We start from the raw sequence: 16,812 nt of genomic DNA, 5'->3' as shown, positions 1-16,812 counted from the left end.
TTGTTTCTTTTAGATCTAAAAGGTATACGCTTTTGCTTATTGGGTTTTTGTAGATCTGATTGTGAATAGTGGATCTGTAATATAGGGTTGGCCTTTGTTGGGTTTTTACTAAATGGGATGTGACGATTTCTGCATTCATGTTGCCTTTTTTGCTCATGGGTATGGCTGAAGTGTTTCTGTTTTCTTTGCTCCATTGTTGATCTTCTGAAGCTGGAGACCCTATTTGTTGCTCATTTGGTAATGGGCCTGTTTTTTTTTTGAATCTTCTTCAGTGAAATCATCAATTCAATTCCTTAGACCTAAGACCTCTGTTTCCAAACAATTGATATCTGATATCTGTTCACTGTCGCAGGCATGCAAACTAACAATTTCTTTCTCTTTTTGTTTGGTTTTGAATGTGAGAAGGAATTGGCATCGATCCTTGTATTTGAAGCTTATTTGTAAGATCTTGTCATTTTAATTTTTGGGGAGGAATCACGTATTTTCAATCTATAATATGATGGATCTGCTTACGATCAAAGGAAATTTGATTGGGGTGGTGATAAGGAATGTGAATAAATCTTAACCTGACCTCCCAAAATGGTTTCAGTGGGAATCCAATATTTAAGACTTTAGATTCAATTACATTTGAGTTGTTAATTCTTGTTAAGTCCTTAAGTTGATTGATCTAACACCCAGCATGTAGGAATTTCTTTGAAGTTGAAACCCCTTCTTCCTCAACTAAATTTTGATACTCTTTTGTGTGTGTGTGTGTATTGAAGGTTACGTTTGGTGTGCTATTCCACGATGATAGGTGTGCAAACATATTTGAAGCACTGGTTGGGACACTGAGGGCAGCAAAGAAGCGCAAAGTTGTGGCATACGAGGGTGAGTTACTCTTACAAGGAGTGCATGATAACGTCGAAATTGTCCTCAAACCCACCCCACCACCTGCAACTGACGCACTTGCAAACAAGTAAAAGAATGTGATATTTTGCTTATATATCCGGTTCCCTATGTCGTGAACTGATTTGGAAGGTAATTGTATTCTATGTTGTATTATTTGCTTTCGAGACTCGTGGAACTATTCCCAATGTTCGCGCTTGCCAAAGTATTTTATGGTCCGGTTTTCCTAAATCATGTGAAGCAGGGGCGTGTAAGCCGCATTGATATTGTTTCTCCAGCATTCAACTGCCGTTTTAGGCAGTTTCTGAGCTTAATTTTGTAGTTGGGCAGTAGTGATTATTCCTATAAAATGGGAAAAGACTTGGTACATGCCTGCACAACTAATCTCAGTTTGCCATCAGAATTGCCTCCTCCGAAGCAGAAGCAGTTGAGAATGTGGCACTAGAGGGTCGAGGGAGGTTGGCTTGTTGGAAGTTATTTGATGCCTATATACCTGTTTCTGGTCTTGACAGCACGTAGATTGAAGTAAATGCTTAGAAACTGTCTGAAAGCAACGAAAGGGAGCAGGAAATACCATTTGGTTGAATGGGAAAACCGTTGGCCTGAATGCTGGTGATACCCGAGAATAAGACAATATCATCATGTTCTTCCTTTACTATAGCTTTAATCGGATTGCCCATGTCAGGCCAAGCATTTAGGATAGAGACTATAAGTTATTTTTGGGTACCCTTTCTTCCACCCCCACCCCACCAATACAACTCAATCCAACTACTTGGGAGTCATCAGCTCCAGCCAGGTAATCTGACTTAAGAAATGTTAGTATATCAGAAAACACTAAATAACATTTTGGCAATTAATTGGAGCTGAGATGCTTTCAGCACAATGTTGGCATTGCCATGCACCTAGGGCTTGAATCAAGCTGCTTTAATGTACATAGTTTGGGCAAAACCAGAAAGCAACTAAAACTCGGACTACACTTGTGTTCAGGTGCGAGTCTGATCTGGCACTTTAGGACCAGTAAGGATGAATGCTTGGAGGAGGCTCTGAGCTGCCTGGGTTTCATCAGGTGTCCCAGATATGATTACAGTTCTATCACTTGTTCCTGGACGAGGTTCATGCAGAGTGACCTTTGCACCAGAAATCTGATTCACACGCGCACAAGATGTTAGTTTGAAATGGAGGAATTTAAGCGTTGTATGGGTAGCAACTTCTGAATATTATCAACCTTAAGAATGTGCGTGTAGCTCAAGTATCACAAGAAAAGTACAAAAGCTCGTTAAAAAAATGATGCTTTAACAAGCTTAAGTCTATTGACAAAAGAATATAGTTGCTATTTGCTACAGGTTTCCTTCTGAGCCACAAATACAGCAGGTTTTCTGAATATAGATTTGTCCCACAACCCACATCATCACTTGTTGACTTTTCTTATTATTATGACCATCATATAGAATAAATTCATGTTTATTTGTGTGCAGAACTAATTTCAGTTGTAACACCAACAAAGAAAAACCACACTATATATTTCAGGAAAAAAAGAGGAAAGAGAAAAACAAGAGAGAGGGTGTTACCTTCCTCAGACGAGCCAGATTGTTACCATTCTCCCCATAAACAGAGCCAATAACATTTTCAGGAATTACAATCTCCACTGTTGTATTGGTAATAATAGCAGATTTGCTTCCACTGCAGACACAAAATAGATGAGTTACCAACCAATATAGGTGTAAAGTAGATAACTACTCAACATTCTAAAGATATTTTTCTTTACCCTTTACTCTTTACTATGTCCAATTAGAGATTACTTGTAGTTATAGGTGCCATACATTAATGTCAAAAGTCAAAACTTGGGGTACTACGTAAGTTGCCAATGCCAGTGGAGTAGCTAATGAGTGATAAAATTGCAGACACTAGTGGTGATTAAGCTATAATTTTAGAGAAGATAAAGACTCTAGCCATGGACTCATGAAGCTTAATGTCCCCAGAGTTGCACTCCTGGATGTTCGTATGCCCTTAGTTGGGAACCAAGCCCCATTTTTATGTCCCTATGAATTCTATTATGTGGATACCAACCTGCCAATCTCTATGCCACCCTTGATGTTCCTTGGATTTACTCCAGTTACCGTCTGCAATCAGTGACTCTCATAAGGAAAAATAAAAAATCAAAAAGGGAATGATTTTGAGTGCCCAATTATGAGAGACTAGGAAGAGCTTTTACCTGTGATGGCCATAATCTAGGTGAAGTTGGATGGTCTAAACTATGCGAAAGTCCAAGATGATCCATACTCTGTGTTAAAGTAGTATGTCGACTGAAGCTAGGAGACACACCCACCGATGAGTGCAGACCAAAAGAGGCAGGATCCCTCACTCTTCCATAGGGGCTGATCTCATTCATTGCAGAACTGCTCCTAATTCCAGCACCATTCAACGTTTTACTAGGGAAGAGGTTATCTCGCAGCCTACCAGTTATATGATATAATGCATCTTGAACATTTACAAACTCACCTGAAATCTGTTCAAAATATTCAAATAAATAAATACCTTTATAGATTGTATATTTCACTAAACTGCTACATCCACAACTGAAGTTGCTAAAATGCCAATTTTCACTGAATGAAACTTTATAATATCTAAATTCTAGAAGTGTGTTGGCAGATTTCTTGAAAGATGATTAACTTAAACACCATCTAAACATAAAACCTGTAGGTGTGCAAACTGTCAAACGTGTTCATGTTTAAGAAATCTTGATGAGATCAAGCAGGGAGTTGTTATTAGAAAACACTGTCAATCAAATGTCTGTACAGTTTCAAATCTTGGAAAAGGCTTGCAGGAACACAATATCAGCTGGTCTAAATAAATTGTTATTAGAAGATACCAGCTGCAAACGTGCCATCCAAAGAAAGTGGTACTAACTAAAGCAGCAGAAGAAAAATAACTTACAAACATAAAAAGCTGTCTTTAAGTGGCTTCCTGGTTTAAAATTTTCGCAAAATGTTGTGGGGTGTTGGCCAGGTGAAAAAGGTAATAGGAGTGAGACAGGTGGGGGGCAGGAGGGAGAGGACACAAAAAGGAAAGAAAAATTAACCACAAAAAGTCTTGAGCACCTTCAGTTCAATGATTTGCGGTCCCTTGTCATCTCCACAATAAAAAAGGAAAGGAAACATAAATTTGGTGATGTCATGTCATCAAGATCTGATCTGAGGTGACAAAGAATGCATAGACATCTAAGAGTCATCGAGGATAACAACAAAATTGCTGAAGACCCTAAACCAAGAGTTTGCATTTGGTTTATCATACAATATGGAAAAATTTTGCTTCATGATGGACAAAGTTAAGTGTACATGCTTTCTTACTTGTCAAAAAAAAAAAAAAAATGTAAGGTACATGCTTTCTCTCATTATAAAACTTTTAATTATGCCAAAAAAAAAATTACTTAACAGAAAGAGACTAGTGTATTAAAAATAGAATAAAGAAAAAGTAAAGAAAGAGATTAGCACATAAAAATAGAATAAAGAAAAAGCAAAATGAAAGTTCAAGAGTCATCGTAAAATGCCTTGAAGAGAAGTGATCAGAGTTCATTTATAGAAGCAAGTTCTATGAAAATACCCTAACCCAACTGAACCCTTCAAAATTTGGTAAAAAGGATCATTCTCAATTCAAATTGGACAAATGACTGGCATTAATAACCATTCTCCCCATGTGCAAAATCATATGCCAAACAGAACCAATGACAAGGTTTTTTGTCCATTTAATAACTGTCAAGGGAAAAGGAGTTCTAGACTTCTAGTCACAAATTACACCCAGTTATAACTCAGATGGGTATCAGGGCTTTGGACTAAAGCCTTGTCTATCAAAGCCAGTTTGGACCTTTCTGGCTAACCTTAATTGGAACAGAATCCTTCGTTAACTGAGAAAAATACACAAATTAAGAAAGAACTGGGAAAGAATCCTAGAACTTAAATGGATCTTAATGGGAAAAAGATTCCTCAGAATCCTCATATTTTAACTCAAGAAAGATACCAGAATTATAAAAGAAGAAAGAAGAAGACAACTGGAACCTTAACTGAACCTTAATTGGCAAACAAACCTTGAAAGCCTCCAATTAACTGAGAAAAATACAAGGATTACTAAAGGAGAAGAACAAGAAGAATCCTCTCCTAAGTCCTCAGATTTTCAGAGAAAATACCAAACCTGCAGAAGAAGAAGAATTCCAGGAAAAGAATTGTTGGATTACTGAGAAAAATAAGAGATTTACAGAAGAATTAAGAAATTACAAAAGAAGAATTGGAAAAGAATCCTTGAATCTGACTGAACCTTAATTGGGAAAGGATCCATGGAATACTCAGATTTAACTGAGAAAAATACCAGAATTACAGAAGAGAAAAAGTAAATGAAACTTAATTGAAAAAGAATCCCAGGATTTAACTGAGAAATCACAAAAGAACTAAAAAAGAATCCTTGAATTTAACAGAACCGGGATTTAACTGAGAAAAATACCAGATGCAGAAGCAGAAGAACAAGAAGGAACCTTAATTAGAAAAGAATCCATGAATTTAACTGAACCTTGGAACCCCTGGACTCAACTGAGACAAAAGAAAAATTGGAATTGGAAAAGAATCCTTAAATTTAACTGAACCTGGATTTAACCAGAAGTAAAAGCAGAAGTAAACAAATCCTTGGATTTAACTGAGAAATCACAAAAGACAAATTGGAAATGCATCCCTGAATTTAACTGAACCTGGCTTTAACCAGAATCAGAAGTTAACTGGACCCAGATTTAACTGAGAAAAATACCAGAAGCAGAAGGAACCTTAATTGGAAAAGAATCTTCAAATCCTCAGATGAAGAAGAAGAATCCTTGAATTTAACTGAACCGTCCAGAAAAAGAATCCTCAAAATCCTTGGATTTAACTAAGAAAAAATCCAGAAGAACAAGAAGGTAACAGGGATGTGCGCACATACACAGTGCCAGATACATGGTCAACACATATGTCCAAAAATAAAACACCATCAATCAATTTAGAAAACAAAATTCTTTAGTTGGTTTTTCAAAACCCAACTAATCTTCTGATCACCCAAAAGAAAAGAAAAAAGACAACCTAGCTTTGGCATACTTTTATTCTCATCTTGTGATGCTAAATAAAAATGTGAGAGTTTCTCACCTGAAATCTGTACCACTTGATCATTCTCTGAGGCACACTTTGGAACCTGGTCACTCCCTATAATACGTATCCCAGCACCAGAGGCCTTCCTCATCTCTGAGATTATTGTGCCTCCTTTCCCCATCAAACAACCGACTTGGTTTGATGGAACTACAAGCCGTGCAGAAACAGGGGAACCCTTCGAGCCAGAATCTAGCCCTTTTTCAATGCCAGCCTCTATTGACCGATTAAAAACAGTAATTACACCATTTTGTGCTGGCGAGTATCTTGATTCTGGGTTCTACATTTTAAAAATAAAATAAAAATGAAGCCAAAGGGAAACAAATGACTAATTAATACCTTCAGATAAGCAGAGAACCGCACAAATAAAATAGTGAAAAATGATCACTGCATTGACTAACCTCTGAAGCAGTAATAGTGATCAATCGTTCATCACACTCAGCAACAGGAGCTCCAACACTTATAGAAGTCCCTGTCTCATTTTGAAGAGACTTGACAATTGACCCACCCTTGCCAATTACACCCCCAACCCGATCATTGGAACAAAGAATCTTAAAAATGACTTCTTGCTGTGATGTTTTTGGGTCCAGGGTGGAGATCCTTTCAGTGTTTATTGACAAAGGACGACTTCCTGAAGCATAACTTATGGTGTTGCTAGGAATAGGTGGTAGCACTGAACCACGCTGTTGAAAAAGATCTACACGTGGATCCGGTAGGCTTTGCTGGGGAACTACCTCAAGAGGTCTGCCTCCAATCAACTTTGTTTTATCAACATTTGGACAATCTTGAAGGCGACGAGAGACAGCAACAAGTGCCTTCTTTACAGCCAGAACATCTCCCTCAATCTGCAAAACATTGACCCATTTTTTCACATGGAACATGGGGTAAAACAGCTTCTCAAATAAAATATGGTAAGGCATGAATATCAGATCAACAAGCAATTTCACTTTACCATGTTTTATTAAAACAATGATCATTATAAGAGTAATTTTTCTTTTAATTTCACACCTTATGATACAAAACTTTTCTTTTGATCGGCATCTTATTATGAGCACTTAGAAAGGAGATTTACAAGGTACTAACTCTCCTTTTTAGTCATTTAGTAAAGAAGATTTACTAAGCAACAACACTCATTTCGATACATTTAGTTCTGAATATTCATATGCTCCTTTACTAAAGAAGCAATTTCCAAAAAATTCATAATTTTATGGTGCAATACTTTATAAATGCCTGGGACAGGCCAAAATCCATATTTTTCCATGCTTCAAAGTTTGTCAAATATAAAGAAGATGGCAATCACAGAAACCTTCCTTGAAGCTTCTAAAGTATCCCCTAAGAGCTCCTAAACTTCACTGAATGCCCCATGTTAAGCACAAAATATGCTCAAACCTCCTTCCACTATTCACATATAGAGCACCTAAGTTGGATCAAGTCAATCTATATATCATTGTCTTGATCCTATTCTAGCAAGTTTTATAGACAGCACAAAATCAATAACCATTGAGTCCAATAGGTTGACTTGATCCTATTCTTGCAAGTCTTATAGACAGCACAAAATCAATAACTATTGAATAAATGATTAATGGAAAAAAATAGTGCAAAATGGCTTTCCATATGAGAAGTCTAAGAGGAAGGCATGTGTTAGACAATACAGATCTTGGATGGTGTTCATAGTAATGTGCCTATATTAGAGTGCAATGCCTATTATCATACAAATGCTAATAATAACTTCACTTGAGAGTTTGACCTGCTTAAAGGCAAGTCATCATGAGAGAAGGGATCTATGTCTCTCCCCTATCGTCTGCAGACACACTCTTCTTCTCTGGAAGGTTAACACAGTTCAGTTAGATATTGGAAATGGATTGTAATTTGCGCTGAGGTTGTGTCAGGTCTGAAAATAAAAATTCAAAAAATGAATTTATCCCAGTGGGGGAAGCAGATGAAGTGGACAAACTAGCTTCTTTATTTGGGTGCAAGGCCAGGAGACTTGCTGCTTCTCATCTATGTCTACCTTTGGGAGTATCTTCTTGTGCTGTGTGGGATGCAGTAGGGAGATTCAACAGGAGATTGACCTCTTGCAAGAAGTCCCATTCCAAGGGAGGAAGATTAGTTCTTATAAATAGCACACTCTTGAGCCTTCCAATCTATTTCATGTCTCTTTTTACAATTCCCAGAAAAGTGAAACAAATTAGAAAATTTTTGTGGGGAAATCAGTGCAAAGGAAAAAGGATGATTCCATATTGACCAAATGTTTGCAAAGATAAGAAGTATGGAAGCCTAGGAATTAGAATATGGAAGTCCTTAATAGGGCCTTTCTAGACAAATGTTTGTGGAGGTTTGCCCTTGAGAAGGGCAGCTTGTAGAGGAAGATCACTATAGGAATTTCAAGGAATTGGATGGGGAGTGGAGCACTCAAAAGAGGTTAGGGAGCCTTTTCGTATGAATCTTAGGAAACACATTAGAAATGATGGGAGAACTTTACTCTCAAGAGTTAGGATAATTATTTAGGTCAACAATGGTGGACTTTTCTTTCTTTTTCTTTTTGATCAGAAACAAGAGATGAATTAATAACGTATAAGGAGTTCATGAGAGGGATGAGGAATCCTTCCCACAAAAATACTAACCGGATCTAAACACTAAAAAACTTCCACTATACAAGGAGATTTGTAGAAAAGATAGATCACAAAAAAAATGTACAAGGGAAAACCTCTCCTAAAAGAAAAAAAAAACTGCTAAGCTCCTCTCATCGGTGACCCAACCCTAGTGGCGTACATACCAAAAGCCAACTAAACTTAATGACATTCAAAGGAATGCCCTTAAAATCGTCAGTACAAAAGGCCCACAAAGAAGAAAAGAAATGAAATAAATCTCATAATGTCTCAAACGTCCTCCATTTGTCCTCAAAGATCCTAACATTTCTTTCTTGCCACACCATCCAAATCAAAGTAAGACAAGCAATCCTCCAAAGTGTCTTGCCTTTGGTGGAATTTCCAAAGCCCATATAAGAAATAATCATCATATCACAAAAAACTCCTAGGCTAAACCCACATCATCCCAGCCCGTATAAAAAGTCTATGCCACAACCCCAAAGTGAATGGACAATGTAGAAATAGGTGGTCACTTGTCTCTCCACTCCCCTTACATAGTATAAACCAATCCAAACTAAGGGCTTTGGAAGGTCTTCTCAACTGAAGTATGTCATTGGTAAATATCTTCTTATGTGCCACTAACCAAGCAAAGGTCTTGACCTTAAATGGAACTTTTAATTTCCAAATAAATTTGACTGAATGGAAAGGAATTGATTCTGATAATTTGAACAAAGTGTGGAAGAAAGATTTTACTAAGAATAAGCCTAAAGAGGATAGTGCCCATGCTCATGCATATGGGATAGATGTGGACAAGTGTACGTGGGTATGAGAAACAAAATTTTGGTAGGACACTTGGGCAGGGTAGAATCGGTTGAAAGAGACCTTTCCTTTGCAATTCACAGTAGCTTCTACTAAGAATATCAAAGCTGTAGATTAATGGGGAAGGAAGTGGAGGCCATTGGTTGGTGCAATTTAGAAGACCCTCTAAGATTGGGAAATAGAGGGTAACCCAAGTTTTGAAATTTATTTATTCTATGAGAGTGCAAGAAGAAGATACTTTGCAATGGAAAGAGGATTGGAAAGGAAGTTTCAATGTAAAGTTATACTGCAATTTCTTATGCTCTAAGACTACTAGTATTCCTAACCAAAGAAATTTGGGGGTCTCAAGCTCCCCTCAAAATGTTTTTTTTTTTTTTTTGCTTAGGAAGCATCATGGAGGAAGATCTTAATTGTAGATAATTTAATGAAGAGATATAGTCTTTACAAATATAGTGAAGAGTCAGTTGGCAACATTTTGATGCATTGTGAAAGGAAAAAGGAGCTATGAACATTTCCTTTAGCAGTCAACTTTAGTAAAGTCCTCCTCCTTAAGTGAAAGTTTAAGGGGGATAAGAGAAGAACTAGCTGGCATATGGCTCCCCCTTATGCTTGTTCTAGGGAATGTGGAAAGAACATAATTGTAGGAATTTCAATGAAGCAACTTTCAGTTCAAAGGTTGAAGGAGTACTTCATTAAATCTTTATTGAAGTGGTCCTTGGAAATGAAGAATTTTTCAATGATGGAATTCGTAGATAGCCATAACTATGGATAGTTTTTTTTTTTTTTTTTTTTTTTTTTTTATAGATAAATCATAGAAATTTTATTAGAAAAAGGGAGCAAGAAGGCAACCCGAAGCATACAAGGAGTATACACGAGAAACCACAAGACAAAAAACGCAAAAAAGCAAACACTCACCAGCCATTAGCTAGAACCCGACCAATCAACAAAGTTAATTAAGGAACGGGGTTCTCCATCTAAACAAGACTTAGTCCAAGAGAAAAGATTACAAACGAAGGAGTTTTTCAATCTTTGGATCGACAAAGCCTCATTATCAAAAACTATCCTATTTCTTTCTTTCCAAAATCGTCCAAAATAAACAGAGAGGAGTTGCCCGCCAAGTCTTTCCACGCTTCTTGTCCACAAAGGAAACAGACCAACCAAGGAGAGTGTCTCTAACCGTAAGTGGAAGGACCCAATTAACACCAAACAACCAAAACACAAGATCCCACAATACCCTCGCCTTGGGGCAATGAATAAGGATGTGATTTATTGTCTCCTCTTCATCACAACACAAGAAGCACCTGTTTGCTAAAATCCAGCCCCTCCTTTTGAGTTGATCTTGGGTTAGAACCTTCCCCCAAGAAGCTTCCCAAGCTAAAAAAACCCACCTTTGTAGGCACACAAGGGCTCCAAATGATTCTCCAAGGAAACGAGACTGCACCACTAGAATCAAGAGTATTGTAAAGGGATTTTATAGAGAAAATCCCGTTCTTAGAAGCATTCCACAACACTTTTTTTTTTTATAGGCAAATGCAAAAATATATTAGAAAAGGGCACCTTGAGGAAAACCCAACCGCATACAGGGAGTATACAAAAGGCCCCTTAAGGCACACACAAAAGAAGAGAAAATACAAAACCGACCCTCATCTAGCGCCTAGCCAATCAAAAAAACTAAGTAAAGGAAGAGGACCTTCATTTACAATTGACTTTGTCCACACCCAAAGATTACAAACAAATGTGTCATGTATTGTTTTCCACTTTCCATCATTTTCTACGGCCCTATTTGGTTCAACTTTTGAGAAACCAAAAACTCTTTTTTTTTAACTCAATAAGAGCTTCTATGCTTGTTTGGCTAACTTTGTTAAAAAGCTCATGACTTAATATGAAAACCACAAAAATGTTGTTTTTAATAGAAACTCTATTTTGGTAGAAGCTCTATTTTGGTTTATGTAAGAAGTTTTTTTCATGTTTAATAAGAGTTTTCCAATACTAATATTGCCTTTTAAAATTCTGATTTGGTAGCAACTTCATCTTCCACCTCAACTAAAAACAGGAAGTCATCCCAAACGAGGCCCATATCATACATGGCATCCCATCTTGTATCCTAAATTTTTCAATATAAAAAATGCATAGAGAAAGATATTGCTGGAATGTGCATTGATCTTTAATCTCCTTGGTTTCCTTTTTAATTTCCTTACTTCCCTTATTTTTCTCCCATATTTTTTTCATTATGATTTGATTTGTTAATCCTTGATTATGTATAATTGAAGTTATCAAAAGTAAAAGACAATGTCAAGGTGATATGACTTCTTTTAGCCTAGGGAGAAAGGAAAAAACATGATAGCCTAACTAGAGTAAGGCGATAAAGAATACAAATATATTTACCTATTTGAAATGTAATCAATATAAACATCGTCTTCAATAATCAATACTATTAAATTTTCATCCCTCATGGTGTCCAATAAAATTAACAAAATAGTAACAATTATTTAAAGTGTAAAATATTATAACCCACACCATAAGAAACATCATATTGTTTTAGAGAAATTCATCTTGTTCAAATGTATATTCTATTTTCAAATATCCAAAAATCAAAACAAAGAGAATAAACATCTTAGAGAAGCTTTAGACATCATCATCATAGTCATCATTGAAATTAAAATTTCCATTAGTTCCATAAAGACTATCCATCTCATTATCACTGTGATTAATAATATAATGTATACTCTATTTTAATCTAATCTTAGATTGAATTAAATTACAATCTAAGTATGTTTAATCTTAATCCATGGTCAAAGGTGATCGCCTCTATATTATTAGCCTTATCCCAAGGCGATCAATCACCTTTGATAACACTATGCATAATATATATATATATATATATATTATTATATATATATATATATATATATATATATAAACTAGTATTGGAAGACTAAAGCATAGGGAAAATATAATCAGTTTGATGAAAGATAGCAAGACAGAAGAGCTAAAAATCAATTTCATATATATGAAAAAACCATAGACTATATATAAACTATTATTGGACGACTAAAGCTAAGGGAAAAATATAATCAATTTGATGAAAGATAGCAAGACAGAAGAGTTAAAAATCAATTTCGTATATATTAAAAAACTAGAGACTAGGGTTTTAAATAGTTCAACTTAACAAAACATGACATTATGATGCATGGGTTCATAATAAAATCCACAAAACAAATGTTTTGAATTTTTAACTAATTTTAGTTAAAATTCTAAATCATTATATCTATATGTTTTGTTAAAATGCAATGTGTTTATTTGCCACCTTCTACATTCTAACTTTCTAAGCTTATATCATTCCCTTGCCCAAAGAAAAGGATCCAAAAAAGGAAAAATTAATACATCAAGCAAAAGTTTATTCATCATCGTATTTAAAGTCAACATTCAAATTATTCAAAGAACAACTCCCCATTGTTCATCACATAACTAATTTTACATTAAGTTTCAACTTTTATGTGTACCTTTGACAACAAGCTTGTAGCATTTTCATGTAGGAATACCTCGCCTCTCCATTTCCCTTTTATTATAATTTCCAGCATTAGAATTTTTTTAAGAAAAAAAATTTTCAAATTTGATTATTTAAAGGAGCTATTAAAAATACCTAAATTTGTTTGAATTTTTATATCATTGTGTCTTGTTATCATATCTTATCATATGAAACACTTAAATTTGTTTGCACTTTTATATCACTGTGTCTTGTTTCGAATCTTATCATAAAACACACTTAAAATAAGATACACATCAAAGAAAAAAAAAAGAGAGAAAGAAATTGTATAGTATCATTTTTGTAAGGTTTTAAAAATAATTCACAATTAAAACATTTGTTAGTAGGGTATGGATAGATATTTCTTAATTTGGTAATCAAAGTAAAAACCACCATCCAAGAGCCTAATTATCACCAAGGGAGAAACTTTTAGTCATGAAGTTCCCCTTTTTTTTTTGATAGACAAATAAGAATATACATATATATATATAAGAAAAATGTCATTCTAAGGTGGCAAACACAGTACTTGAGAAGTATTTATGTTAGACACAAAAGATTCAAACTACAGCAGCTACAACACTTTAGAGCTTGGAGCACAACTACTCTATAAAATCTACAGCAGCTGTATGAAGTTCCCTTTCATACAGAAAATACCATTTCCAAGAATCCCCTTCAGAAATATAACAAGAGAACTCCAGATAGACCCCACCATTTTTCTTTCCTTTTGTGTGTGTGTATTGGCTCATCTATTAACCATAAAAAAATCTATTGCTTCCATCTTTTTAAAAAATTTCCTAAAGACTTCTCCAATGCTTTCACAAGTTAATCTGACTTCTCTGACCTATCTTGACTGGATCTACTTCAAAATATTGACCTAGAATAAGTAGTTTATGTGCTCATGCATTTAACTGAATTGTATTTCAGCACCTGATTCAGTTCCCAATTCTCAAGAACAGGTAATACTTACTTTAACAATGGACAACTGGGATAGCTTTGAAGGAGTTTTTCTTTTTCCTTTCTTTTTTTCTTTTTTTTCCTTCTTAATGGGAATATAATGCATTAACGTTTTGCTAAGTTTATGAGTATAGAAAAGTACAAATTTGAAGTTCCATGAGAATTACTGCTGAATTTGGTACCGAGATTCAACTTCCCAATCCACTGCAAATACTTATTCCAAGAATGGACAAATGGAATAGCTTAGAAGGAGCTTTTGTTTTCCTTCATTTTTCTTCTTAATGAGAATATAATGCATTAAGCTTTTGATAAGTTTATGAGTATAGGAAAGTATGAAGAAATTCGAAGAGAATTACAGCAGAATTGGGTACTGAGATTCAACTTCCCAATCCACTGCAAATTCCCAACCTTAAATTCATCACCTTTGGCATCACATGTTAGTTAATGATAAAAGAAAATGAAATTTCAGTACTAAACTCAAACTCAACATTTGAAAAATATGGAATTTAATTGCTTTTACTAGTATGCATACACACGTCAAACTTGTTTAAAATATTTCTGTTAAGCCCCATCTGAATCATTCTAAGTTAACAAACTTTCAAAATGAATTTTCTTATTATAAACTTTTGTCATTCCTGGCCCTGCTTTGGGTCAACGGTTATTTGAACAAGCTACCCTAATTTAAATTATTTTTACCAATTCAAATCAGAAATTCACTTCGACACTAACCTGAAATTTTGGAATCCTAAAACCCTAAAATTTGGATGCTAAACCCTAATCCGTGACAATGCAGGTAATTTAGGTAACAAATGACACGATTAGAAAGCCTAATACAGCTGCGACAATCACAGGTAACCAGTAAACTGGAAGAACAAAGAAATTCACAAATAAATAAATAAATAAAAAGGGCTTTACCTCCACCATTTCATCAGTCGAGGCAGCACAAGTTGGCAACTTCTCAGCGGTTAAAACCTTAATTTTCGACCCACTCTCTCTCCTTATCTTCTCCACAACCTTCCCACCCTTTCCGATCACCGATCCAACCTGACTGGTCTCCGCCAACAAACGGCAAGAAACAACGCCGCCAGGAGGCACGCCGTCTACCTCCGCAGCGACCTCAAGTATCCGCTCGAAAACCCTAAGCACCGCCTCCTGCGCCGCCGAAGCCTCTACCTCCTCTGACGAACCCTGGAGCGCGATCCTCCTGTTCACGGAGGCAGGGGCAATAACTAAGATAACGCGGTGATCGGAGGTGGATGGCGAGTCTTCGACGCGGATCCTGGCGCCGGTGTCGCTCTGGAGCTGCTTGACGATGACGCCGGACTTTCCAATGACTCCGCCGATTCGGGAAGCGTGGCAGAGGAGGCGGAAGGCAACGTGGCCGGCGGGGACGGGGATGGGCTGAGGAGGGGGCTTGGAGCGCTTAGAAGATCCGTTTGGGGCATAGGCCATGGGGCTGGGGTCGGGCATGCCTGTCGCGGTATAGATTGAACGCTTTGCTGGTGGAGAGAGAAATGAAGCTTCCATTTCTCTCTGGAGGCTCCCTTTAGTTTGTTTCCCCTCTAAAACTCGAGAGTTGCAGACAGGGGAGGAGGGCCTCCCTTGGCGGCTAACATACGCCGGAGGCAAAGTGCGCTTAGTGATTCAGTACCTCGTGAGCGTACGTAGGACGCAGCCTCTAATTGCTTAGTTGGTTCATCACTCGTAGGCTGCATAAAAATAATAATAATAATAATAATAAAATTAAATTAAAATTTAAAAATAAAATTGTAAGATTACTATTATGATTTCATTGGTAAGAAAGTGTAGCTTTCATTGTCGCATCTCATTATATCATGATTATATGTATAGTTAAATTTAAATGTATTTTAATTCATTTTTTATTTTTAATATATATAACAATAATATATTTGTTTTTCAAATAAATAAATTAGCCCAAAAATTATAATACTTATTTTTTAATAATATATATACATATTAATATATTATAAATTGTAAAATTAATAGAGAGAGTGAGGCTCTTGATAGGAGAAATTCTCACATCCATCCCATTTTATTTAGGCTATGTTTGATTTTTAGAAAATATGAGAAAATAAATTAAAAAGAAAAATAGAATGAAACAAAAACGAAAACAATTAATAAATAAATTTAAAATAAATAAATTATCTAATATATTACTTCAAACTCATTTTAATTATTTTTCCTCCGGTAAAAAAGAAATAATTTAAAAATATATAAATTTTTAATTAATTTTAATTATATTTGATTTGATTACCAATTTTTTAATAGTTTTTTAATTTCAAGAAGTACACAATATAGCCTCCCCTTTTAATTGTAATAAATTGGTATCAAAAGTTTTCCCATTATGTAATGGAGTGTAAAGGAAAGTTATAACATAAAGAATCCCAACCATTTTGATGGGCTTTTTTTAACTTCTACAGCTAGTTTGAAAAGACATCCTTAAAAAATGGTAGTTTGAAAAAAAAAAATTCTTAAAAAATGATACTTACAAAACTACTGATAAATCTGTAACATTCAAGTGTCTCTTCGTAGTTTCATATCAATTATACATGTTAAAAAAAATTGAATTTACACTAAAAGTGTTTTTTCATGAGATAGCTTCCATAAATTTATAAAATTGTATTTATACTAAAGGTGCTTCTTTAAGAAACATTTTTTCACAATTTTTTTTATTAATCATAACATTTAAAAAATTAAATTTATACTAAAGGTGCCTTTTTCAAAATTGAATTTATATTAAAAATGTCGCTTAAAAAGACACTTTTCATAATTTTCATAATAATTACATAGTGAAAAAAAAAATTGAATTTACATTGAAGGTGTTTCCACAATTCTATAAAATTGAATTTATATTAAATATGTT

The 16,812-nt window shown here is 35.2% G+C and overlaps 2 protein-coding genes across 2 annotated transcripts; one reads left to right on the top strand and one right to left on the bottom strand.

Annotated features, from left to right (window-relative positions):
* Positions 1–731: 731 nt before the first annotated feature.
* On the top strand, positions 732–1,156 carry LOC117911082 (costars family protein At4g33640; the record flags this gene model as incomplete). The annotated part of the gene is made up of 1 exon (XM_034825265.1): positions 732–1,156. A coding segment is annotated over one exon (228 nt), but the record flags the coding sequence as incomplete, so codon positions are not given.
* A 355-nt stretch (positions 1,157–1,511) lies between these two features.
* Positions 1,512–15,556, bottom strand: LOC117911081 (KH domain-containing protein HEN4-like). Its single transcript, XM_034825264.1, has 7 exons — positions 14,844–15,556; positions 6,443–6,886; positions 6,042–6,321; positions 3,098–3,384; positions 2,953–3,005; positions 2,454–2,565; positions 1,512–2,027 (listed from the first exon to the last, which is right to left on the bottom strand). The coding sequence occupies exons 1-7, from the start codon at positions 15,453–15,455 to the stop codon at positions 1,869–1,871; spliced, it is 1,947 nt and encodes a 648-aa protein (XP_034681155.1). The 5' UTR covers positions 15,456–15,556; the 3' UTR covers positions 1,512–1,868.
* Positions 15,557–16,812: the final 1,256 nt, after the last annotated feature.

This window comes from Vitis riparia, chromosome 3 (assembly GCF_004353265.1).
Source record: "Vitis riparia cultivar Riparia Gloire de Montpellier isolate 1030 chromosome 3, EGFV_Vit.rip_1.0, whole genome shotgun sequence".
NCBI classification, from domain to species: Eukaryota; Viridiplantae; Streptophyta; class Magnoliopsida; order Vitales; family Vitaceae; genus Vitis; species Vitis riparia.
This window is presented reverse-complemented; position numbering and strand designations above follow the sequence as displayed.